General features: G+C 39.1%; 1 protein-coding gene across 3 annotated transcripts in view; it reads left to right on the top strand.

The window, feature by feature from the left end:
• The window catches only part of NECTIN1 (nectin cell adhesion molecule 1), a 489765-nt gene that overhangs the window by 185933 nt on the left and 277984 nt on the right, over positions 1-25848 (top strand). The window contains exon 6 of one of the 3 annotated variants that reach the window (XM_073602554.1): positions 3621-25264. The exons of the other annotated variants lie outside the window; for them this stretch is intronic. Coding sequence (XP_073458655.1) covers positions 3621-4147 — 527 coding nt within the window. The 3' untranslated portion in view covers positions 4148-25264. Of the gene's footprint in view, positions 1-3620; positions 25265-25848 lie in introns of those variants that run through there. 3 annotated transcript variants of the gene reach the window in all.

Raw genomic sequence — 25848 nt, 5'->3', positions numbered from 1 at the left:
CAGTTGTATTATCTGGTTCAAGGATATTTTCCCATGTAGAGGATAGTATTGTTACATGGGAGCTGTGACAACAGAATGTAAACAAACATTCCACCCCTAATGGATAACATCTTGGTAGAAAGGTTTGTCATTTCCCCCCTCCAACCAGTGGCTTGTACCGCCTTCCAACTAATAATACATTGCTGTTCAATGATTACAAATAAATCTATATAGTCCTTTCCGCTTCCTTCCCATGTTTCTTATAACCTAATGTGTTCCTTATTTTTCCCTTTCCCGATTTCTCCACCCGAGCAGGGACGCATTGATAAAAATTTGCAATTCTTTTTTAGAAAATAGTTGGGTCATCATTAAGGGAAACAAAATTGTTTTAGATCCATTAAATTCAAATAATTTAAGGGAATTGGCAGGTCTTTAGAAATGTGTGGTCCCTTCACTGAGTTACTGAAGCATAATTCATGAACCAAATTGTAAAAATAGCTTAATGAAGCTATAAGGGCCAAGCTAAAGGCAATTCTTTGTGCTTTTGGATAGAACTTGATTCTATTGCACACTCTACCCTCTTAAGTGGATAAATAGTATTTTTTAGAAATACGATGCACTTAAAGTGGCCCTTGCATGAAATTGCAAGGTTCACATATTTCCTAGCCCATGAATAAATGTTGCTAGTTTAAAAAAATCTATATATGAAACATGTAGAGCCAAAAAGGAAAAAAATATATTTTTATCTTACACCTTCCTAGGCAAGGGTGATGTCACTCAGCCTTTACACAGGATCCTGGAAAAGCTGACTAAAGCGGAGTAGGAGTACATTCTCGCAGTATTGGGATCCACAGCTTTCCCATGATCCCAGGGAAAGGCTGATTGAGATTACATTCACCTAGGCGCTTGTGCTGGAAGGTTGGGTGTAAGGAATTTTTTTTTGGGGGGGGGGGGTCACTCAATGTCATATCCTCTTTTAAGCAGAGTTTCAATTTTCATGCAGTTCATGCTAGTTCCAGCTTTTTGGCAAATTTGATATATACTAACACAGAGCTGTAAGATATACTGTATATACTGGAAAAAGTATTTGTTACTTGTCTTGTTCAATTATTAATATACATTGAGCTCAAGGAGAAATGTGCTGATTTGTCAGTTGCTAAGGGACCATAGGCTCAATTCACAAAGCTAGCACACCAGAATAAGGATATTCTCATAATATGTTCAGCTAAAGTGGAGCTTAAAGTAGAACTAGACCCATTGATTTAATGTTTTTAAAAAAAACATTAGCTTCCCGGCATGTGGAGAACGATAACTGTCACATTGTTTGTGCTCTCAACCAAACTGTCAAACTATCAAATGGCTGATGTCATAACTGATCACATGTGCAGCACTGTGACAGTTGCAAATCAAACAGAGGCTAAAATGGCAGCCTCCTTGGCCATAAAGGATAGGAGGGTTTAGTTCAACTTAGAGCCCTTTAACACTGAGCCACGGGCATCGTTAGTGGTAAAGCGCCGCAGCGGCGCTATTCGGCTGCTAGCAGGGAGCTTTAAACCCCCTCTAGTGGCCGCAGAAAGTGTTAAATGCGCTTGTGTAGTGCTGCTGCCGAAGCACTTTGCAGGCGTTTCGGCAGCGGTGCCTATTCATTTCAATGGGCAAGGGCCATTTAGCAGCGGTGTATACAGCGCTCCTTCACCACCCCAGAGATGCTGCTTGCAGAACTTTTTTTAACGTCCTGCCAGCGCAGCACCCCAGTGTGAAAGCACTTGGGCTCTCACACTGGGGCTGCAGGGGAAGCATTTTACAGGCGCTATTTTTAGCCCTTTAGCGCCTGAAAAACACACCCGTGTGAAAGGGGTCTTAAAGGTAAGTTCACCTTCTAAAAAATATAATAAAAAACTATGAAGTTTTTTGCAGGTGAACAAACGTGCATTTACTTTTTGTTTTCTTAGGCGCCTGTAAAGCATTGCACCCGCCATCAGTAGATCATGGGTGCAGTGTCAGACTCCTGCAGACTGTCAGTGTAACTGTCTGCCTGTACCTCCTATATGGGTAGGCAGTTAAATTCAGTCCAGGAGGCTCAATTGACTATGAAGACCGCTCACCAGTGCCCTTGCAATTCATTGAAAACTACAAGCCATTAGCTGCAAAGGCTGACAGTACTTGTAGGCATTTATATACAGAACTGTGAATGAATGACGTGCACAGCCGCATACTTTTCAAATTGTGACAGGCATTGGAAAGGGGGGGGGGGGGGTCATAGATAGCGCTGCAGGAGCGGTTTACATGTTCCCAAAGGTGAACTTCTCCATTAAAGCTGATTTAAACCTTCCTAGCCTCCATCTATAGCCAAGGAAGCTGCAATCTTGGCCTTTGTTTGATCTGCAGTTGCCATGGTTGCCATGCAGTTGCCATGCTTGTGTAATCAGTTATGCCTTTAGCCATTTGATGATCTGACTGTTGGTTTGAGAGTTAACATAAGCACACTGATAACTGTAACCATTATCATTCAATTGAATTTGGCTGTTTTGGGAAATGGGTAAATCATTGGGGTTAGTTCCACTTTAACTTCATGATGCTTACCTCTCCTTCAGCAGTCTGATGTCCTGGTTTCTTCCGGGTGCAGGACTGCAGCCACCTATATTGGCCAGCATGGGACAATGTAATTCGTGTGCAAAGCAGAAAGTTAATTGTCCCAGCATACTGGCGCTGTGCGAGACGGTAAACAGAGCTTGAGCAAGAAGAGACATTGCGTGTCTTCTGCAACAAAGAGCCTGCGTGCTTGCAGTTTTTGAAAGCTGGAATTTAGTTCTGCTTTAAGTCCAGTGAGATTTGACAATTACAGGCACATGGCTACCATGAACATACTTATTCTTGTGTTAAATATTTGTGTATAGAGCCTAATGTCTGTTCCTATCTGTAAGTAAGCTTCACTTGGACAACACGATCTGTCTATGTCAACAGCAGCAAACTAGAGCTATTTCCACTGAGTGCAATGGTTACAAGAAAGCCCTGTGCAGACATAAGGGGACAAGAATAAAACTGGCACAAACCAAAAATCCCATGATGTTGCCATTCTTTAGACTATTGAATTTGTCTAAATTATACATTAATCTGCATTTAAGTTCAGTTTTGATAAGAAGGGTTAGAGCCTCTGTCAGATTTTTATAGCTGTCATTGTGCCAGTTTGGGAGCTTTACCTCATTTCCTGTCTGTACAGGCCACAATTTCTCCAACTGGATACATACAAAACAAACATTTTTAGTAGAGAGATGTTGGGGTAAAACTTCTGACACTGCTTTTATTGCTGTCTTTGCCTTCCTGTCCTGACAACTGCATATCATTTTTCTTGTACGGCCATAAGAGGGACAGGAAGTGAGGAAAAATATCCCCAGTTGGGTAACAGACAGAAATGAAAACCTAACAGGAATTTTAACTCTACCATACTCTAAAACTAAAAAATGTTTTGGCTGGAGTCAGGAGTTTGTTTATATGCCATAATCATTAGCCTTTTTGTATAGCCAATATCAGAAAGTATTAGGTATCATCATGCTCTAAACCATAATTTGCGTCTCTGCTTAAGGGTATTTCCATACAGCCAAAACCTGATATTTTCCCTTTCCTTGTCTTTTCCTACCCAGAATTCCCTTTCACCCCGACTCCTACAGACCATCCGAACCGGACAGAATCCTCCATGTTCCCAGCAGCAATCATTGGAGGGGCAGTGGGTGGAGCAGTGCTAGTGCTAGCTGTTTCTGTCATCCTGTTTGTGGTGCTTCGAAGGAGACATCACACCTTTAAAGGAGACTACAACACTAAGAAACACATCTATGGAAATGGTTATAGTAAGGCAGGTGTGGCACAGCATCCGCCTATGGCACAGAGTTTGCAATACCCAGAGGATTCTGATGATGAGAAGAAGCCAGGCCCTGTTGGAAGCATCAGCTATGAAGACGAGGAAGACGATGAGGGTATAGATGGACGTAAACTGAGCACAAAGTACGATGATGAATCTAAGCGCCCTTATTTCACAGTAGAGGAGGGAGAACGATGTGCCTATGGTGAGGATAGAACTCTAGGGTTCCAATATGAACCTGAGGATCTGCCCGATAATCTGGTTGCCCAGAACGATGGTTCTTACATCTCAAAAAAGGAATGGTACGTGTAAGAGAGATGTGCCAAATAAACTGACCTTTGCAGTTGGACACATGCACATGCCATTATCCCTGAGATGGTAGACTTTCAGCTGTTGGGAGAAATGATCACGTGATGAAAGCAATGTCTTATCTCTTGATATATGAATATAATATCTTTTTTATGCCTCATACCTGCAGGGTCATTGTCACCTGCAAAATTCCCATACCCAACTGTTAAACTTCCAGACTTCTAGTTCCTCGTCATGTTATGTTGTACGACTTATGAACAGGGTGACTACGTTATAGTGTTTAAGTTCATTTACACAAGTTGACACACACAAAGCATGCTTTTCTTTTCAAAGGGTTAGCATACACCATTGTGCAGCCTATCCAACTGTACAGCATAGCCATTATACACCCAATAGCATGTAATGTTCTTGGCTTTATCAGTATGCCACTGATGCTCATTACGAGAGCCTACTACTGAAAAGAAACATAATGCAAATAATAAAACCACACTTGAGGTACGTTCACAAAAACAATAATATCACATTACTTAGCATATCATAGCTTATCACTTTGAAACACCACTATTGATGCATGCATTACTAACTTGTTGTAAATGAACACAACGTAAACTGCCTTCCTTCATTATTTGCTCTGAAACACTGGAATTTATCGCTGGGTACTTTGTAGCTTTTTTATAATTGTTATTTTTTTAATTTCTTTGTGTGTTTTGAGGGGGTTTTGTTTTATTCCAGATACAGAGGCTGCTATGCCATAATATATTTTATCCTGCATGTTGCAGGGTAAGCAAATGACAGTGAAGCTGGTGGTTAGTGACAATGTTGGGGACTTTAGTGTATCCTTATTTCTGCCTGGGACAGTGTTGACATTTCTGATCAAGATTTATGTATATTAACATACTGACATGAAATATTTCCATTGTCCTCCATGCTTCCATACAAACAGCACTGCACTTACAACTACCAAAGTGGCAAAACCATCCTATACAAAGGCATAGATGCAGACTACTATCAACAGCTGCTCTGCGGATATTCTAAAGAAACCATGGATTGTAAAAAAAAAAAAAAGACATCCACGAATGGTGAAGATTTTTTTTTGCTTCAGAGCAAACATTTAATTAAACTAAAGCATAATGCCAAAATGACTTACTGCTACTATCTTACGATCTGTAAGATTCATTGATCCCTATTTTGTGTTTAAGGATATTCAGACGTAACATTTTGCTGTGCTAAGGGTGAGAGCCTCCAAGTTCAGTGATCTAAATGCTTACAAGAAGATAAAAGGTTCAGAAAAAAATCACTCACCTTGGTAGGATGCAAGGATGAGAAATTTTGTTGGTAGTTTTTACCTTTTGTGAGATCTGAGGCTGTTAGAAATGTTATCCTTGTTTATGACCTTGTTTAAAGCCAAGCTGGATATTTACACAGGGGACCGCAAGATGCAGCATCCATGGACTACAAGTAGAATCACTAATACTGGTTATCTACAAGTGGTAATGTCCAGCTCTCCTGCCAGGGGATTTGTCTTACTGTTTGCTTTTTTATGTTTAATTCATATAAATCATGTTATAGCATATTCATTCTGCACTGTGTCCTTATAGAACAATCATTCTAGCTCTATAAAACCAGCAGATATAGAAGACTGAATGACCATTCCCAAGCACTTTAAAAAAGGTTTTGAGTTTGTGTTTCATGTGGGACTGTCATTGTGATTCACAGATTTTGTGTGCATCTAGATGCGCTTAACTGAATGTGTGGTAGCTTTTTCTTAGAAGTATTCAAAATGCCTGTGCCTCATACTAAACACACACACACACACACACACACACACACACACACATATGGGTGAGCATACTCATCACTACTGTGTATCATGTATTGTAATGCACTATGCAATGCCATCCTTTATATGTTGATGTATTAATGGCAGTCATGATGGCACTTTTTGACTATATCTGAATATTGAATCGTCTCATGGCAGTTAGTATCATGAGATTTATAGCTATGTGGTAACTACCATGGTTGTGAAGGGTTGCAGGCAATCCGGGGGCCACAAGGCTAGGTGAGGTCCCTCTGAAAGCACAGCTCATGGTCACAGCATAAAACCCAAGACTTGACACACTGGGGTTGATTTACCAAAGGAGCAGAGCATGTTCCATTTTCAAAGTGAATTTTCACTTAGCTTTTGTGAATGAGGTAAAGCTAGGTGAAAAACCACTTTGCAAAGAATACCCAAACAAGTGTAAGGAAAAAAACAGGATGCATGTTGCATGTAATTGGATAATTGACACGAGCACAGTGTTACCTCCTTCACAAAGTGAATTTTCACTTACCTTATTTAATAAGATGAAGTTATGTTGACTCATCCACTTATGATTGGGTATTTAAATTAAACAAGGTTTGATCTCATTCGCTAAGCTAAGTGAACAGGCTCTACTCCTTTAGAAAGTCAACCCTGCTATGCAGAGGAAAGTAGGTGTGCTCAAAAGACACAGCATAATAATATAACTTGTAATAAGTGTCCTGGACCTCAGGTCTGCCCGTGCCAAGACCATCCAAAAGGACCAACAAAGCACAGAGATGTCTGTAATGTCTAACTGTGCCTCTGATTATGTTTTTTGATGCCCCTACCTATTTATCTTCTCATTGTGGGCACCAAATAACGACAATGTCTTCTGTAAAGAATGCAGTGTGATCTCCCTGCTTTGCTTGTGGGTAAAGTAATGACATCACAGAAAGATGTCTTCCCTCTGGAAACTAGAAGATCAAACAGTTCTTTGGATGTTTGCAGGGATCTGAGATTTCTTTGAATAAGCTAGTGACTGCGTTTTGTGATTAATAATCTTCTTATAGGATTGGTACTTAAATAAATATATGGCTACATGTAGGCATTTGCAGTCCACTAGCTTTGTTGAATAAGTTTTACAGTAAGCATTAAAGACACATTTTAAAATGAACCTGTGCTTAGGGCAGCTTATACTTACATTCCTATCACTCCTATGCATTCCATTCAGGGAGCAAATAGAAGTAGAGTCAGTCCGAGTTGTAACTAACAGTCTAAGGAGACTTTCCCTGCTTTATGTATGGCTCTGGTGTCTAAATGTCCAGTTCCCAAGCACCAGCACCATCTCATCAGAAAAAATAGCCTGAGTCGCAACAAATACAAGGTATTTCTCCTTGCTCCCAGTGAGTATAAGTTGCTGCAGAGGCTGGAATTAAAGTGAACTTGTTTTGCGCTGCATGGCCAAAGCACAGGGGTTTTTAACTTCTAAAGGCATACTCCACATTTTCAACTATATTTCATGTTACACCCATATTTAGCATGTAGCATTAAACATGGTCGTAGTTCACAACCCCTGAATTCCCCCCCACACACACCTTCCTTTTACCCGAATCTTGTTGTGCTTCTCCCTTCAGTGTACTGCTGTTTTTTTTTATTTAGCTCAGCTGTTCTGGCAAAGTCATGCAGGCATCTGTGAATGGGAAGACTACATTTCCCATCGTCCACAGAGGCAGAGGGGCCCGTATAACCTGCCTGCACAAGTGGAGTGATGTCACCGCATTTGTAGTCCATTGTTTACTTCCTAGAGCCCCATACTAGAAGGTCCATAACTCCATATGGACCTGGGGGTAAAACAATGTAGGAGCCGATACCCGAAACGCACTGACCGTTTTTGCAATGTACTGCAGGCTTGGATGTAAAAATTTAATGAAAGCATGTTTTTTTTTATCATTAATGTGGATGCATTTAGTAAATTTTTACAAATGTTGGACTTTGTCTTTAAAGTTATTACTATAGCAAATAGCAGTATATAAGCCAGGAGTCTTGCAGTAGCCTAGAATATCTAGAGGCATTGGTTAGGAATGTTTTCAGTGCATGAGCTATAAAACAAGGCTGTTATGCCATTGGCTAGTAGCTCTGTAGGTTTTAGGATAATGACAGTTCTGGCTTGGATTCACAAGTAAACACAAACCACTATTGCCACAAGAAGCCAATCTGACATGCAGTTTCACGTACTTGAACTTATACCCTGTTACAGATCTAGGACAGTGGCCTGAAGATGGGTGAGGTTGTTTTCAGCAGTCTGTAATTAAACTCATTTGTTAAATCCAATTTTTAACAGCAGTAAGAAAAACATTTAACATAATAAAAATGTATTGCTGGGATTCTGCCTAAAATCAATTACCTTTTATATATAATAAAGCTTACCACAGCAATGTATATAAGTCTTTACATACACCAAGCCTTCATTGTCATGATTAGAGATATTGAGGTGTTAGTTGGTCTACAACCAAATTACTAGACTACAACATTAAAATCCACAGTGGCAATAGGTAGGGTCCAAGGATTCCAGTAACTTATTTAGAGCCATAAATCATAAAATATTTATAGTCATACATAACGGCTAGATGAATATAGATTATAAAAGGGAACATTTTTTAAAATATTTGAAAATAAAAATAAAACCGGTTAAAAACATATTTTTGCCAGTAAATACACTGATTCCAGCTAAAATAACCATGGGTTCTAAAATAGAACTATGACACTTACTACAATTGTCATAATAAAAAGCATTTTAGGCCAGCTGTGCGCTGGCCTTTAACTTTACAGGAGATCACATAAGTTGCAATGGGCGATATATTTTTATATATTCTTATCTGCACTTGATATATTTTTAGCTACACTTACTTTCAAGTTTCCACTCCATGTCAATGTATGTGTTCTTATTCTCCAGTGTAGGAAATACTGGGAGCACGAAAAGGGCCCACTTCTTATGCTAGCTTATAAAAACTATTATATATACAGTCCTTACTGTTCCTATAAAATTATGGCAATGATGTAATCAAAGTGGATCTGATGTTTGCTGCACAGGTTACCCTTTTTTTAATTTTTTTTTGCGTATACATAATTTATTGGATATTCCACTTTTACAGTTCATGAAGGATCTGTTGGATACTCCCATTTTATAGATCTGCTTAAACGGCTGCCCAAAAATCAACTCCTTAGTGTTTTTCTGTTTATACAGTTTGGGTCTCATGGGAATATCTGATTTCCCAATAATTCACTTAACTGAAAGCTAGAAGCATATCATCTGTGTTACCACTGCAGAATCAATATCAACGTGTTATTGTTTCTGTACAACAATATGATTCTTTCTGCTCCCTTCATTTTAAAACACTCTGGGATTTGTGTAATAACACAAAGGGATCAAATGCACTAGTCTGCAGAAGGCAGAGATCCACTGGAAAAAAATGCACACCCTTCATGAATAATTAAGTCCAACGTCTTCCCAAAAAAAGACTTTCCTGCCATGCGGTCTATGAAGTATGTTCAAGGTCTTTTATGCTCGGAGGTGTTTCAGTACAATAAAGTACTCCAAAGTGTTGAGGGTAAACATACAAGTACAGTATGTGCATGGCAATTTAAAAAAAAAAAAAACATGAAATTTCTGCACGTGATTGGATGATGTGAACCCAGGTTTACTTCATTCTGCTTTATTATAGTACTTCACCCCCTTAGGCTAGTTTCACATTAGCCCTCATAGTAAAATGCAGTGTTTTACCACGCAGGTAGCTGTCAGTGTCTGCCGTGACAGGGAGTGGCGGCGTCGCAATGCTTTTTTTTTTTTTACAGTGTCACCTACTGACACTTTATGGATCTCTCTACAGAAAGGTGCATTTTTCCACACCATACCTCATACCAGCATTGTGGCATGAAATGGGGGGCACATAGAGAATAATTGATTTCTATGTGCCTCAGTGGTGACCTGCATTTATCCGATGCAGAAAAACACAGGTCACCGCATATAGTGTGAACGAGCCCTTAGTGTTTGGGAATTAGTGGGTCCATACAACATAAAAATACAATTTTGCTTCAATTTAAAGTTTTCATTTGATGCAGCAAATTAATTTATTTAATATTGATGCATTTATGATTTTATTCTTTATTTGACTATTTTTTTTTTTTTTTTTTTACAAAAAACACGAGCTGTAAAAGTTTTAATAGCATAGAGCTGTAAACATATTCGTAAAAGAATCCCATACAGGACACATATCGCAATAAATGTTTTTTTAGTTTAAAAAAAAAAAAAACAGGGGAGGCCTCTGCAATAGAATGACGCTCTGTTGAAATTAAAATTAAGAAACCATTTAAGAGGGAGAAACAGAGGTAGATCTTGCACCCCTCACAATATGGTGGATTGGAAAAAAAGCAGTCTATGTCAACATATAGCTGGTCACGAACAAGAAAGTCACTCTTTAAAAAAAAAAAGTACAGTGAGTTTTTAGTGAGCAAATATTTAGAATTTTTAAGCCCATTACACATGGGCCGAATGCCGGCTGACATTGGCTGGTTTAATAAAAACGGTCCAACATTCGGCCCGTGTGTATGGTACCCTGTCCAAGAGAAGCCAGCCATTTGGCCGGCTTCTCCGGACGTGCAAGCTGGAAAACCAGCAGCCGACTGACTCCTGATCAGTGCTCTTAGCCAATGGCTGAGAGCGCTGATCGCAGTGTTCTGGCGGAGGGGTTGGTCCCCCTGTCAGAACACAACACAGCAAGGGAGATCCCTGTACTAATGTCAGATCGTTAGTACAGCGGCTCAGACTGGAGCTGACAGGTTTTTTAATAGTGTGTACCAGGCTTTATTGTAATGTTTGATGTATTTTAAAGAGGGAGATCTTGTGCTCAATGCAATTACCTTTCTTAACAACTTTGGACATAAGATATAATGCCTTTGCCACTGTAGCTAACATGCTCTGCTGCCAACTATTTGATCCAAATCCAAACAGATTTATACAAGGCCAACATTTGATAAGTTCTGATTTATCTCAATCCCTGATGAAGGGAGAGTGGTTTGGCCCCAAAATGCATTGGCTGTTGTCTTGTGAATCATTAAAGCTCTTTGGAATTGCTTTACAATCTTGGTCTGTTGTTCAGACCTGTTTTAGTAGGATTAATATACTTAAAGTATAGACTGTTCACTTAACAAAGAGAATATTTACTTGGTCAAGTGAAAGGAAAATAAAATAAAAAACTCACCTTAAACACAATGGTTAGATTTTTCAGAGCCAACCTATTTTTAAGATAGTTGTCTTTAATTGTAGCAAAGTAGGAAAGTTTCACACCAACAAGTTTTAGACTGTAGATTTGTTACACTGTTGATGGAATTTATTATCCAATAATAAGAGTCCTACCAAACACAAGATAAGAGTCCCCTTATTCAAAATGAATATTTAGGTTTTAAGTGCCCATTGGTTAAACATTGGGCCATATAGCAATTAATATACATTTTTAGTACATTGAATTAATATGTTCCTTTTTTAACCCACCTTGTTCTTACTGCTGTTGAAAATTAGATGTCACCAGTATGGGGTTTTAGGCTACATAGCAGGAACCGTATTTGTCTTTGCCGTACTCTGATCAATGTCTTTTGTTTCTTTTTCCGTAATCATGATCAATGTTTTTCGTCCGTTTTTTAATATATTTGGCTTGTTTCTTCTTTACAGAGTACTGTTTAAATGTACAAATCTCTAGTGCTCTAAACACACGTTGAACTCTATGTATGTTTCTGTATGTCAAGGGAAGTGCTTCATGTAGACTGATTGTCAAGTGTTGAGCTTTAAGATACATATTGATTTTTCCATGTACTCTCATCATGCAGGTGGTAAAACATATTAAGGGCAAGTCTCATGGGCTGATGAGGTTAACCACAGCTTACTTCAGGTGCTTTTAAATGAGAAATGTCACAGAAAAATCTCTAAGTCATGGTAAATTGCATTGCCGCATATCACCAGTTTCCCAATTGAACTCAATTATTAGTTTGTATTTCTTTATAAAGTGATCCCCCGCATACTTGCTGTTGACATCTAGAAGCCATAAGAGCAGTTTATATACCTTGTTAAGTCTTGAAGGACACAGTTTTATGGGTTCCTTTCAAATGAAATGCAAACTACAGTAATTCATAGCGACCAATCGGCAACTGTCTTTCATTGTTCTGACTGCTCTCAGCTGATGACAGGTATAATACCATTAGCTGCATGGCTGCTCATTACATTACCCGATGCAAACAGCCCAATATGGGATCAATCAATCAAGGATTTACTGGGTTTTCTCACATCTGTTGTCAACAAATAATGATAGAGAAAATAGTTTATATCCTCCAATCCCATAACAGAAGGTCCATACCTCTATATACCTTCTAGTTTAAATGAAAATTTCCCAAGCTGTTATAAACCACTTCAATACAGGGAATTTCACCCCCTTCCTGCCCAGGCCAATGTTCAGTTTTCAGTGCTGTAACATTTTGAATGACAATTGCGCGGTCATGCTACACTGTACCCAAATGTTTTCCCCACAAATAGAGCTTTCTTTTGGTGGTATTTGATCACCTCTGCGGTTTTTTTTTTTGGTTTTTTTTGGTTTTTTTTGTGCTATAAACAAAAGAAGTTTGAAACCATGGATTCATCCTGCCTTGTATCAACGGTTCAGGCTGGTGGTGGTGGTGTAATGGTGTGGGGGATTTTTTTGGCACACTTTGGGCCCTTTGAGCATTGTTTAACAACTTCAGCCCCGGAAGAATTTACCCCCTTAATGACCAGAGCATTTTTTTTGCAAAATGGCACTGCGTCGCTTTAACTGACAATTGCGCGGTCGTGCAATGCTGTACCCAAACAAAATTGACGTCCCTTTTTTGCCACAAATAGAGCTTTGATTTGATTGTATTTGATCACCTCTGCAGTTTTTCTTTTTTGCGCTATAAACAAAAGAAGAGCGACAAGTTTGGAAAAAACACATTATATTTTACTTTTTTCTATAATAAATATCCCAAATTAAAAAACTAATTTTTTCCTCAGTTTAGGCCGAAAAAAATCGCAATAAGTGTATATTATTTTGTTTGCGCAAAAGTTATAAAGCGCCTACAAAATAGGGATAGATTTATGGCATTTTTATTATTATTATTTTTTTTGCTAGTAATGGCAGCGATCTGCGATTTTTATTGTGACTGTGACATTGCGGCGGACATATCGGACACTTTTGACACTATTTTGGAACTACTGACAGTTATACAGCGATCAGTGCTGTAAATATGCACTGATTACTGTAGAATTGTCACTGGCAGGGAAGGAGTTAACACTAGGGGATGATCAAGGGGTTAAATATGTTACCTAGGGAGTGATTCTAACTGTAGGGGGAGGGGACTGACTAGGGGAGGAGACAGATCGGTGTTCATAATTAGTATGAACACACGATCTGTCTCCTCTCCCCTGACAGGACGTGGATCTGTGTGCTTATACACACAGATCCACGGTCCTGCTCTGCAATGAGCGATTGATAGTGCTCGGAGGCCATCGCGGCTGCTAGGCACGTGCATCGGCTCCTCGGTGATGCAGCGGGCACTCATGCGAGCCCCCTATGCCACCGGGAAGCCAAGGACCTCATATGACGCCCGCCCAGGATGGGAGATCCCATCTGCGGACGTCATATGACAACGGACGGTTAGTGAAGTCATTAAAACACCAATTCATGCACTTCCCTATACAACAGTATTCAGACTGGAAGAGGGAGAAGCAAGGTCAGGAGCCAAACAGGTGAGCTGCATGCAAATTTGCTGCCAAGGAACACGCTGATAGGAGGAGGGATCATAGTGAACAGGGAGAGGACATCTTCTGCTGTTCCTCACTGTCCAGTCAGCAGGCTGGAGAGGAGTGTGGAGAGAAGACACCAGTGCTTCCCTTCGACAATCTATAACCATAACAGACAAAGTGGTGTCGCCAGCCTGGCTGTTTCCGTCTGGCAGGGCTATGTAGATCTCTGGAACGGAAAGATAAAAATACAAATAATTTATCAAGCAAAACAGATCCTTTATTTCTATTTCACCTGTGCATTTACAGATTTGCCTGAAGTTAAAGCTGAAATTTAGTGAACAATAATAAAACCGCATCAGGGATAGTACGTAACAAAAACAAAATGTGCCCTGTATGCTGGGGGCTGCTGTGTTTGATTGAAATCTGAAGTCCTTTCCCCCCCGGATACTCCCACAGAGGTGATAGTTTTTTGATGCAGGGGATAATATTAGAGATTGCACCTACAGTATTATAGGTATCCATCAAGAGCTGATTATGCCTGGCCTTTCCGCTCTGTGCTACATTCATAGAAGCTGTACTATTGGTTCCCACAATGAAGAGAGTATGGAATCATGAATGAAAGGTCTGCTTCCTCCAATCACATAAAGTTCTTCATTGTGGGAACTGATAGTACAGCTTCTAATAGAAGCACAAGGGTAGAAAGGACTGGCATAGCTGGCATTGATGAGCGACTGTCACAGGTGCAGACACATATATTAACCCTCACAGCACTGGAAGATCGCTGCTGCTGGGGTATCTGGGGGCAGAGGATTTTGAATTATAGCCGAACACAGTAACCACTAGCAAATAGGACACTTCTTGTTCATAGTGAGCACTTTCCTGGTGCTGCTGGGAGTTCTGCAGTCCTCCAGCTGTTGGGCAACTACAAGTGCCAGAATAGATTTCCAGGCATTGATACTACGTAGTTTCCCAGCTATTGCCGATGTGTCAGGTTTTTCTTCATGGTTGTCCCTTTACTCTATGCATCCCAGTTGTTCATGTTCATGTTTCCTCTGTATTTGACATGTTTTTCTGTAAAAAAAAAAAATAGAAATGAAAGTTTTTTCCATATAGTTTAATAAACCGTATGTGTCTAGATGAGTATGTGAAAACTAGCACAGAATCCTATCTCTCCGATGCAGTCTTCAGGGACCGCTAACTGCGTGAGTGAAGCAGGGAATCAATATGTTCAATCTTCATCATTATAGAACTAGAACTGATTGACATATCTTTTAATGACCTGTGTGTCTGTGTTCAGCTGTTTCTGAATCTGACACACAGTTTTCTCATAATTGTGACATATAGAAATCAGAACTTGGATATCTAGGAAAACCAGTAAATACACGGGTAAACCACAGATATATTTCATATTTTACTCACATCAGGATTTGTCATTTTGGCCAGCTGATTTTCTGATTCGCACACGTGTTCTAATCTGGACTAAGGATGAGAGGAGTGGTTCTGGCAAAATTGATCTATCTTCTGTTGAAATTTGGGAAAAATGAGCCTCTAATTTTGCCATGTGGTGGTTTGGTGACATTTCTTGAAGAAAATGACCTACCTTTTAAAACCCTCCCAAGCCCATGAACACTCTCCAAGCCTTCTCTAGCAAAATAACAGCACGTCAAGGCAAATGAAATGGTCTAATGGGCATACACACACAGTTCGAAACCTGGGGATATTTGTGGCTTGGTTTGGTAGTGACAAGCCTGTAGGGGATTAAATTATGGTATTATGGTCCACTAAACAAACACGCTTGATGTGGCAATACACTGTAAAAAAAGAAAAAAAAAGGTAATGCTGACAATACACGGGCAACAAATGGGCAATAAACAAAACAGATGGACAACCATTACAGTATTCAGGTACTAATCAGTCAACTGTTACAACTGTTTCAAAAAACTATTAGCCCTCATGCACACAGGCTGTTAAAAAAAGTTATGAAAACGCCAGTATCTTTGCAGTGAATTTTTTTAACTTTTTTCAGCTTTTTTCAGCGTTTTTGCAATAGCGTTTTTTAGCGTTTTTGAGCGTTTTTCCGCGTTAGCGTTTTGAGCGTTTTTGAGCGTTTTTAAGCATTTTTGAGCGTTTTTGAGCGTTTTTCAGTGTTAGAACGTTTTTACAGCTGAAAAACGTCTTTCAGAACGCACTGGTCCTGGGTTTTTTTTACAGCTTAAAAACGCTTATGCCACTTGCAGCTCAAAAACGCCTAGGTGGGCATGAAGCCATAGACTAACATAGACAGGCCTTTTTAAGCTGCAAAAAAAGCTCAAAAAAGCAGCTGTAAAAACGTCCATGTGCATGAGGACTTAGATAAGCACCTGAACAACTGTAACATACAGGGATATACAATGTAATACTGACATATAATCACACACATATGTTGGACTTGATGGACTTGTGTCTTTTTTCAACCTCACCTACTATGTAACTATGCATGTGGGCAACAATCAGCCAATTGTTACAGTACATGGGCAGCCACCTGGAAATCATTACAATACAACATATTTTTTTACAATATATAATTTGATGTCTAAACTAGTGAGAGGCCATTTTTGACAAAAGAACAGGTCCAGGATAGGTAAAATGAGATTCCCTAATGCTTATAAGCCATTTCAAGACTGTTGCACCCTTAAAATCCACCTTCGTTTTCAAGTTCCCAATAGAGTTCAATGCATATTTCCAAAATGTCCGAATTGTTTGGCAAAATTTGACAAAGACAAAAATCTTAATTTCATTCATTCCTAGTCTGGATGATTGTTCTATTACTTCCTAGTTTAGCATTTCTGCTTTCTAGGTAAGCTCACTAGATACAAAGGATGATAGACAATGGGGCTTATTTAGGAAAGGCAAATCCACTTTGCACTGAAAGTGCACTTGGAAGTGCAGTCGCTCTAAATCTAAGGGGTAGATCTGAAATGAGTGGAAGCTCTGCTGATTTTATCATCCAATCATGTGCAAGCTAAAATGCTGATTTTTATTTTCCTTGCATGTCCCCCTCAGATCGACAACGACTGCACTTCCAAGTGCACTTGCAGTGCAAAGTGGATTTTCTTTTAGTAAATAATCCCCTATGTGTGTAATCATACGACTGGCTGTAAAGAATTCCTTTGAAATGTAAAACAGTATACTGTAAAAATGTAAAACTATATACTTATCCCAGATGTGTATTTTACTGTTTGGTGTACATCTCCCTTTAATACATTACAAGTATGTAAGGGTTATACACTTAAGTTTACCATATAACTGAACCATTGTTATGTTGAACTCGTCAGTTTACGAAATCACTTTGCAGTGATGTCTCCCCCTGCCCCCCCCCATGCAATGGTTAATTTCATTTAGCCTAGGGGTAATGACTAGGGTTACATACTTAACCTTACTGTTCGCTCCACTGGCAGCCAACACTGTTCTCTATTCTCCATTGCTACCAACATGTGGACAGATCCTTGGCATTCTCCCGTATAATGCAGAATTGCTGGGCCTGCCCTGTGACTGGTCTGTCAGCAAAGAGGAGTGGCTTTGGGGGATCGGTTGTACAGCAAGGAGGAAGTCTGCAGGTGTAAGTAATTTACCCTATTCCTGGCCTTTTAGACAATTAGCCCTTGCAGTGTGTGTGTATGGAGGGGGTGGTCCTACTGCATAGTGATTTTTTTTCATTCTGACTTACGTATCTGACATCTGTACCAATCATTCTCATTAATGCCCCGTACACACGGTCGGAATTTCCAACAGAAAAAGTCTGATGGGAGCTTTTGGTCGGATATTCCGACCGTGTGTATGCCCCATCAGACTTTTTCTGTCGGCATTTCTGACGGACTTAGATAGAGAACATGTTCTAAATCTTTCTGTCGGAAATGCCGAAGGAGGTTATCCCGTTGGCAAGTCCGACCCTGTGTACACGGCATAAGAGTTTTAAGGGCCTATGTTGATAGGCTTTGGGCCTGTGTGATACAAATGAATGCAGATTTCATTCAGGTGCATTTCACTTGCATTTGAGATCAAATTAGGAAGCTACTAAGATCATTCAGAGTTCATTGACAGGTACATTTGATCTCCTAAGCTACTTCAAGCTGCTTTTGCCTTTTCATTGCCTTGTATGGGGTGAGAAGCATTTCTGATTCCAGGTTGACACAGACACTAACTTACCAGAAAAACTAAAGGTAATCCTCTTACCTCACCCTCATAGCGCAATGTTTCCAACACATTGTGGTTAAACGTATTTTAGGACACTATTTCATATCACATCTTGGACACACAAACTAAGGTTTATTGTGATGTACATCAAAGTTATGATTAATGTATTTATAGCTGTAATTTCTTGTGTGGGTACATGTCTTCACAGCTGTAATTGAAAATGTGGAATACTTGTGCACTATAGCTCAGTCACTAAAGCTCCCACAACACTGATGCGCCTACCATCTCACCATTTTTTAAGCAGGAAATATTATTTTTTCCAATTATTCAATAACTTGTATGTATTTGTAGATAGCACTCATTTGCGCAATCTGTTGGAATAGGATGTCGGGATTCTTGGAGATCACTTTTTGATATTGTAGTATTGCAGACCAACTATAATGTTGTCTTTGAAATTACTATAGTTATTTTATCATTCAGAAATTTAAAAAAAGTGACTCGTTATGTACCACTTTCTTTTTGTCATGAATACATTAAGGCAGACCTAAACATATCCCCATCTTCTAGAACTTTTGTGAAAACCCAATTTTAGCAAAAACATTTTTTTTTTTCATTTTGGATAAAGTGTCCCCATTGAGTGGATTTCTGCTTACCCTTTTAATTTAAGGGTATTAGGAAACAAATAAGAAAAATCTTCCCATCAGGAACATAGTCCACAGTAAAAACATTTTTAGCTTTGGATATAGATGAAAAAGTTGGGATCTCTGCCAGGTTTTGAAGCTGAATTCAATGATATACAGATATCGTCTAAACCAGTGGTTTCCAAACTGCGGTCCTTTGCTTGCTTTTATCTGGCCCTTGAGCCATTATTCCTTCCACTGACGCCAACAATAGGGCAATATTCCTTCCACTGACACCAACTTTGGGGCATAATTCCTACCACTGACAACAAAAAATGGGGCACCATTCCTCCCTCTGACACCAACTATTTCTCCCCCTAATACCAAAGATCAGGCATTGCTTACTCCCACTGGGCACAGTCCTGCCCCCTCCCTAAAGTCTGAAGGACAGTAAGCTGACCCTTTCTTTAGAAAGTTTGGAGACCCCTTGTCTAAACACAAGAGTTATGTATATTCTTGGTGTGCTTTGTTTCCTTCTTCCAGATCTGTACAGTAATCCAGTGTGAAGCATTGACTGTGTGCACTAATAATAATAACTGGGTTTGCAAATGTATTTGGAGCACATAAAGTTAACTTATATTCTTTGTGGGTATTGAAGAAAATATTTATATGAAAAATGTTGAGCCCAGAGTTTAGCTTTAAAAGCTGTGTCCCCATTAGGAACATATCCCCTCACTTCCGGTCTCAAGGGCAAGAGGTCAGATAGAGAACAATTGGTGGGAAATGTCTCCAATGGAAAGAAAGACAAAAAGTAAAAACCTTTTTTTTTACTAGAGGGAGGAATGGTTACAACATCTGTGAGGTTTGAATTGCCCTCTCTAACTTAACTGTTCAACTGATAAACATTACTCTCTGTTTTTGCCCTTTTGTTACAAGACATAATATGTGCTAATTCCCCAAACAAGGACATAGATCACATTTAAAATCTAAAAGAGTTTCCGATCTTTTACTCGTATATGAAAATAAAAAAATGATGGTTTCAGTTGGGCTTTAGATGGAATGTGTCATGCAAAATTATGGGAGCCATTACTTTCTTTACTGCCTGGTAAATCACAGGAGTTGTTTACTAAAGTTGTAAAGGCTCTTCACTTTGTAAATTACATGTTCCCTTAGCTCCATATATAAGATGAAGTTTATTTTGAACACACAGTCAGGTGCAAGGGCCAAAAAAAGACACCCACAACACATATAATTAAAAAAACCTAACTACACGTTATTTACTAAGCTCCCTGCACATTAGTGAGCAGACTCTATTCTTTTACTAAATCAGCCCCCCTGAGTCAGAACAAGTACATGCGTGTTATTTCTGCCAACACTTGAAATATAGATAATTGTTCCAGATCCCTGATGAACCAAGAGGTGAAAGGAAAGGGATGAAGGCCCCGGAGCCACCACTTTTACAAGTCAAAAGCGATTGCTTTTGTATTTATGTCCTGACAGGTATATTTCTTAAGCTGGTCATATCGATTTCTCTCATCCAGCCCGCTAGGGCTAAAAAGTTTGATGATGAGGAAATCTTCTGGTGCCAGCACCCGTGTCTGTCAGAATACCCGAACAGTGACTGCATTCGATTTGCTGTAATCACTGTTCAGTCTTTTTTTTTTTTTTCTGCTCAAAGTTTGACAAGCCAGGTGGTATCATTCTCAAAGACATATATGGGCAGCTTTTGTAATTCCTCCCCGTCCACTAAACAACCTAAGATAAGATAGCTCAACAACAGCCTGACGACCTGCAGCCACAGCAGTATTAAACACAAAAAAAAAAAACATATTGCAGCTTACCAATCCTTAAAGAAGTTCTAAAGTCAAAAAGTTTTATCTCAATTCGTTCCCTGCATTAAGGTAAAAAACCTTTCACTAGCTGATTTTTCCTCCCCCTCCTTAAATACTTATCTGTCACCTCTCGATCCAGTGCTGTGTCCATCTGCAGCAGTGCTGATCTGTCTCCCTCTTCTCACAGGGACTCAGGCAGCAGGAGGGACCAATGGCTCCTGCTGCTTGTCAATGAAATCCTGCAAGGAGAGGCAGCTGAGCTGTGCTGTGTGTGTTTATGGATGCACACAGCTCGGCTTGTGTGCTGGCCCACACATGTGCCCATATAGCACATAGTTTGCTATGGGGTACATGCGGGGAAGAAGGAGCCGAGAGCAGAGGACCCCAGAAGAGGAAGTAGACCACTCTCTTTTTTTAGTTTTTTATTTTCACCCCAGTTTATAGCATCTTAAACAGTATTTCATTGATGTCTGTTTGAATCATAGACCATACTAGCTGTAATGTACTCAGTCAGGTTATTATACTAAAGATTTGGAGCTCTTCAGTTTTCAAAGTTAATGACAGTAAATAAGTTGAAGCATCATCCACGGTATAAACCCAATTGCGTGTGAGGAAAATAAAACTTTTTTTTTTTTTTTGCACTACAGTATTGGTTGGTTGAAGTGAGTATGGCTTTATCTTATTTGACAAAGCTATGATGCCTATTTATAAAGTGAAAAAAAAACACTTATTGTTTGCCTAGTTTTTAACAATATTTTGCTACTTTTTTAAAGCATATCTAAACCCTAAAGCAAAAATGCTTCCTTATAGTCCTTTAATGTAGTAGCTGCATTTGTTTTCATTTTGTTCAGACTTTTTTTCCTTATTATCACCTGCTAATCCTGCAAATAACACACTTCATGTCCCTTTGTAGAAATGCTCATTTCTCTACTCTATCTATGGAAGGATCCATGGTTGTCATACAGCCTGGAAGTCAAACATGTTGCCATTTGTTCATTTCTATTACACCATGGCTTGATGAGGCTAGTAATTTACACAAGATAGATAAGAGTGTTGTGCTTGCTTGTTATCTCACAGGAAGTGCCAAGGACAAGTTCCTTGCAGCATTATTAGAAAATATCTGCACTTGCTAAAACATTTAGCCTAAAAAAAACTAATGTAGCCACTACATCACAGGACTGGTAAACAGCAATATATTACATTTTTGTTTTAGGATTTACATATACTTTAGCTCATTGGTAGGCAACCTCAGCCCTCCAGCTGTGGTAAAACTACAAGTCCCATGAGACATTGCTAGACCCTGTCAAATACAGGCATGACTCCTAGAGGCAGAGGCATGATGGGATTTGTAGTTTCACCACAGCTAGAGTGCCGAGGTTACTTACCCCTGCTTTAGCTGCTTTAATAACTTTTCACATTCTGGCTTAAAAGGCTTCTATGTAAATGGTCTGACCAGCTTTTAGGCTACTATTTTTGCTACTTGATTTATTCGCATCTTTGTTCACTCTTGTTTATAAAGATTGATCTAATGGTAGTTTTCAGCATCTGAAATCGCTGATTCACTTTTTTGCAAACCAGTGTTTTTTAAAGTGTTACTAAACCCACAACAGTAAAATCAGTCTGTATATGCAGTAAAGCATGCTTGTTATACTCACTGTGGAACCTAAGGGGTTAATCCTACGAATTGTGTAAAAAGGCTGTTTGATCCTGTCTTCTCTGATCCTCCCCTTCTTCCACTTTCTCCAACCCACCTCCTGATAGAACAGAGCCTTGGGGGCAAACTGCACATGCTCAGTTTGGTGTTGCTAGAGAGTTTTTTTCCTTGGGAGAGTGCATGTGATCAGTACAGGGCCAATCGGCACTGTCCAGACAGAGGGCCAGGGGTCCTGCAGCCTCATTAGATAGTCAGAGTAGAATGAAAATTCCTCCTATAAGCTTTAACCAGACACTGATAGAAGTCACAAGACTGGTATATACTGCTGATGAGAAAAGGTATTTAGCAGTTTATATCTATTAAAATAATTGCATTTCCATGTTCTGTGTACTGTGGGAGACCAGATATAGTGAATGCAGGGTCCTAGGTGTAGTAACACTTTAAGCAGTTTTAGTGCATTATAACCATATTGGCTTCATCTACTATATGGGAACTTAAGAAATTTTGTGAATTAAATGATTTAGTTCACATTTGACATCACTTTTATGTTGGTGTATATGATTATTTCAAGGGAACCTTAAGGCTGGGTTTACACTAAAGCACGGAGCGACTCACAGCAGGAGTCCGGAGCGCCTCAATTGACTGTTTCATTCCGAGTTCAGCCCGAATTTTGGGCTGAATTCAGACCTGAAACAGACCAAAAGACGCTTACTGTATCTGTTTTTATACCTATATACCTATATACAATCTTTTACAAATAAACATTCAGGCTGGGTTCACACTTATGCAAATTGAATGAGGGTTTCCCCGCAACAAATTTGCATGACAAGAGAGTGTGACTGGCTCTCAATGGAGTCGGTTCACACATCTCCGGTGGGGCGGCCGCGGGGAGCACTACAAAAGGGTCCTGTGCATCTTTGGCTCCGTTTCAGGTCGGAATTCAGGCAAAAATTCAGACCTGATTCGCCTCTGAAAGGGAGAACGGGGACATACCGGACCCCCTGCTGCGAGCCGCTCCTCATACTGTATGAACCCAGCCTTATGTCATGGCAAAGGATTCCAAAGTCACTTTAGGTTGCAGAGACATCCCAGCAGACAGTGCAAACTCGAATGATCTGATTTAGAATTGGTACTGAGCCTTCTAATAAGGGATAAGTAACTGTGGGGAGTCAATGCTGTGTCTAATTCACTTGTAAACAAGAGGCTTTATATTAATGAAGCAACTGAGTCTAGAAATAAAAATATTTACAATATTTCATATTTACCTAATAAAAAAAAAGATTTTTTAACTTTTATTTTATTCCGACCATAATAAATAATGTAAGAAATTATGTACAAACCCATAATACATATCATGTCAGTCTGTGAAATGTAATTGTAAGACTGTTTTTTGCTTTGGCCAATGTTCACAGTGAGCAGGTTATAATCCTAGAATTCCATCAGAGGTTTCTTTAGATAGAGGTCACAATAAATAGGTCCTTACTTGTGTGGCAAGTCATTTTAGACCTAATTGTAGACTTCTAACCTGGCTGAAATTTGAATGATTTTCTGCTGCGATTTCTGAATGCTGAAGTTCAAGATTATGTTTTCTCCTACTTGTCATTTCAGCTCGTTCTTTATGGGTTATATATTCACCGGAGTGTAGAGTTGTCAACAGTTTGCCTTTTGCTGCTCTTTTTACTATAATTACAGTACTTCAAATCAACAGTTGGGAACCCATTTTTTTTTCAGCTCTCTAGTCCATCAGTCACTGCTTTATAAACGATATATGGCTACTTATTTTAATTTAATGGCCAACATTTATTTACATGCTCTATATAAATGGAACACTAAATTACCCTAAAAATGTCAGAAATAGATTTTTTTATCACCAGTGACTTTTGTTTACTCTCTCCTATGTGTGACATTTTGCATTTAATGCTTTATGTTCGAAAGTTCTTTATTTGGGTGTTTTAAAAATAAATGCAAAAAAATAAAACTGCTAAAACATGTGAAACAGTAGTGAAGTGCAAGTATGACATAAGGAAGGAAGAACTGTGCATTTTATAATTAGTCTCTCCAGAAGTTTTATTAGAGAACCACATACCTATATGTAAGGAGAGTGAACTAGGCAGAACACACATATACAGTATATACGTTATGTACAATCTCACAAGGAAGAGGTGACAACTTCATTAATTGGCACCTCAATTCTAATGGCAGTTTAGAATGGAACTGGCCTTTAAGGATTTTTTGCTGGCACTTGCAAAATTTGCATTTTCTGGAGTACTTCCTTTGCTTAAATTCTTTGTCCCAGCCCTGATTTTCTAACAATGAATCTCAACAAAATAGTTAGCAGTATTGTCTATGACTGACTTCTTCTTTGACCACTGTAAATATATTTGTATATTTGGAGTCTGGTGCGAAAATTCTCTTTTTAGAATGTAATAAACAAGAAAAAGTGGATTGATTTACTAAAGGGGTAAAGAATATTTACTTGGCAAATTGAATATTTACTTGGCTTACTGTATAAATGAAGCCTTGTTCACTTTGATTGGATCACCCAGTCCCATGTATGGGAAAATAAAATAACGGGATGTTTGCTCCCCCCTGATTGGATGACCAAAGTGAATGTGGATTCTTCTCTTTCACAAAGTTAAAAGAAAATTCACTTTGCAGATAGAAAATTCTCTACTCATTTAGTAAATTGGCCCCAAAGGGTTCACTATAGCTTACATATATCCTTCATGCAAACACCACAGCACTAGGAGACCTTACTGCTACACCAAGTTTGGCAACATTTGAATAAATGTGAATATTTTCTGATCTGGTACATTCTATTTCAGCCCTGAAAAGCATTGATTTCATTCTGTCCTTGGTACATGTTGTATCCCTTCTTTGTATATAATACTGGCTCTATGACATTTTTGTTTAGCACATTTTGAATGAAGGTGTACATGCTTTGCATATAGAACTGTATACATGTATGAAAGCATTTCTTACCATCAGAATCCTTTCCAATCCCATTTTTAGTGTGAGGTCTGGAAGGAACTCCACAGCATCCTAGTGAATTTTGTGCTGTAATTTTGTAAAGGCATGGCACTTTTATTTGATTTCTGTATTTTTGTTTAACGGTTATTTTTTCTGTAATGTGTGTTTGGTTGAGGGTGGCAATTCCCAATGTAGGACTTTGGGAGGACTATATTTTTGTCTTGTACACATTTAATGGTTAAAAGAAACGTGATGTACATTTTATAAAATAAAGTTCTGTAAAATAATATACTTTGCATCATAGGTCAAACCCTGTGATGCCTCTGTATTTCTTGCTGTAATGGCGATGTTGTTCAGATGGCTCTAACCAATGTTTTTCTTTTCGCTTACATCCCTTTAAACGTATGTGTCTCAGGTCTCTGAATGCCATTTGTATGAGTGTGAAGGTTTTGCAGCTTCTCTCCTGAAACCGTGCTGTGTTCTGAAGTACACCGCTGCATAGACATTTAGGGGGTTGATTTACTAAAGGAATAGAGACTTTCCAGCTGAATGTTCACTTAGCCCAGTGACTGTTGTGAAGCTGCGTTCACTTTAACCAGCCAATCGCTTGCAATTGAAAATCCTGCTTTTTTTCATATCACTCTTGTACGTGATTTGGTATAAGTGAATGCAGCTTCACTTAATTTATTATCCGCTTCAGCTCCCGAAGGTTTACCCCCCTTCATGACCAGGCCATTTTTTGCGATACGGCAGTGCATTATTTTAACTGACAATTGCACGGTTTTGCGACACTGTACTCAAATTAAATTGATGTCCTTTTTTTCCCCACAAATGGAGCTTTATTTTGGTGGTATTTCACCACCTCTGCTGT

Source organism: Aquarana catesbeiana, linkage group LG10 (assembly GCF_042186555.1).
Source record: "Aquarana catesbeiana isolate 2022-GZ linkage group LG10, ASM4218655v1, whole genome shotgun sequence".
Lineage (NCBI taxonomy): Eukaryota > Metazoa > Chordata > Amphibia > Anura > Ranidae > Aquarana > Aquarana catesbeiana.
Note: the sequence above shows the minus strand (reverse complement) of the source record. Positions and strands in the feature narration are given on the sequence as shown.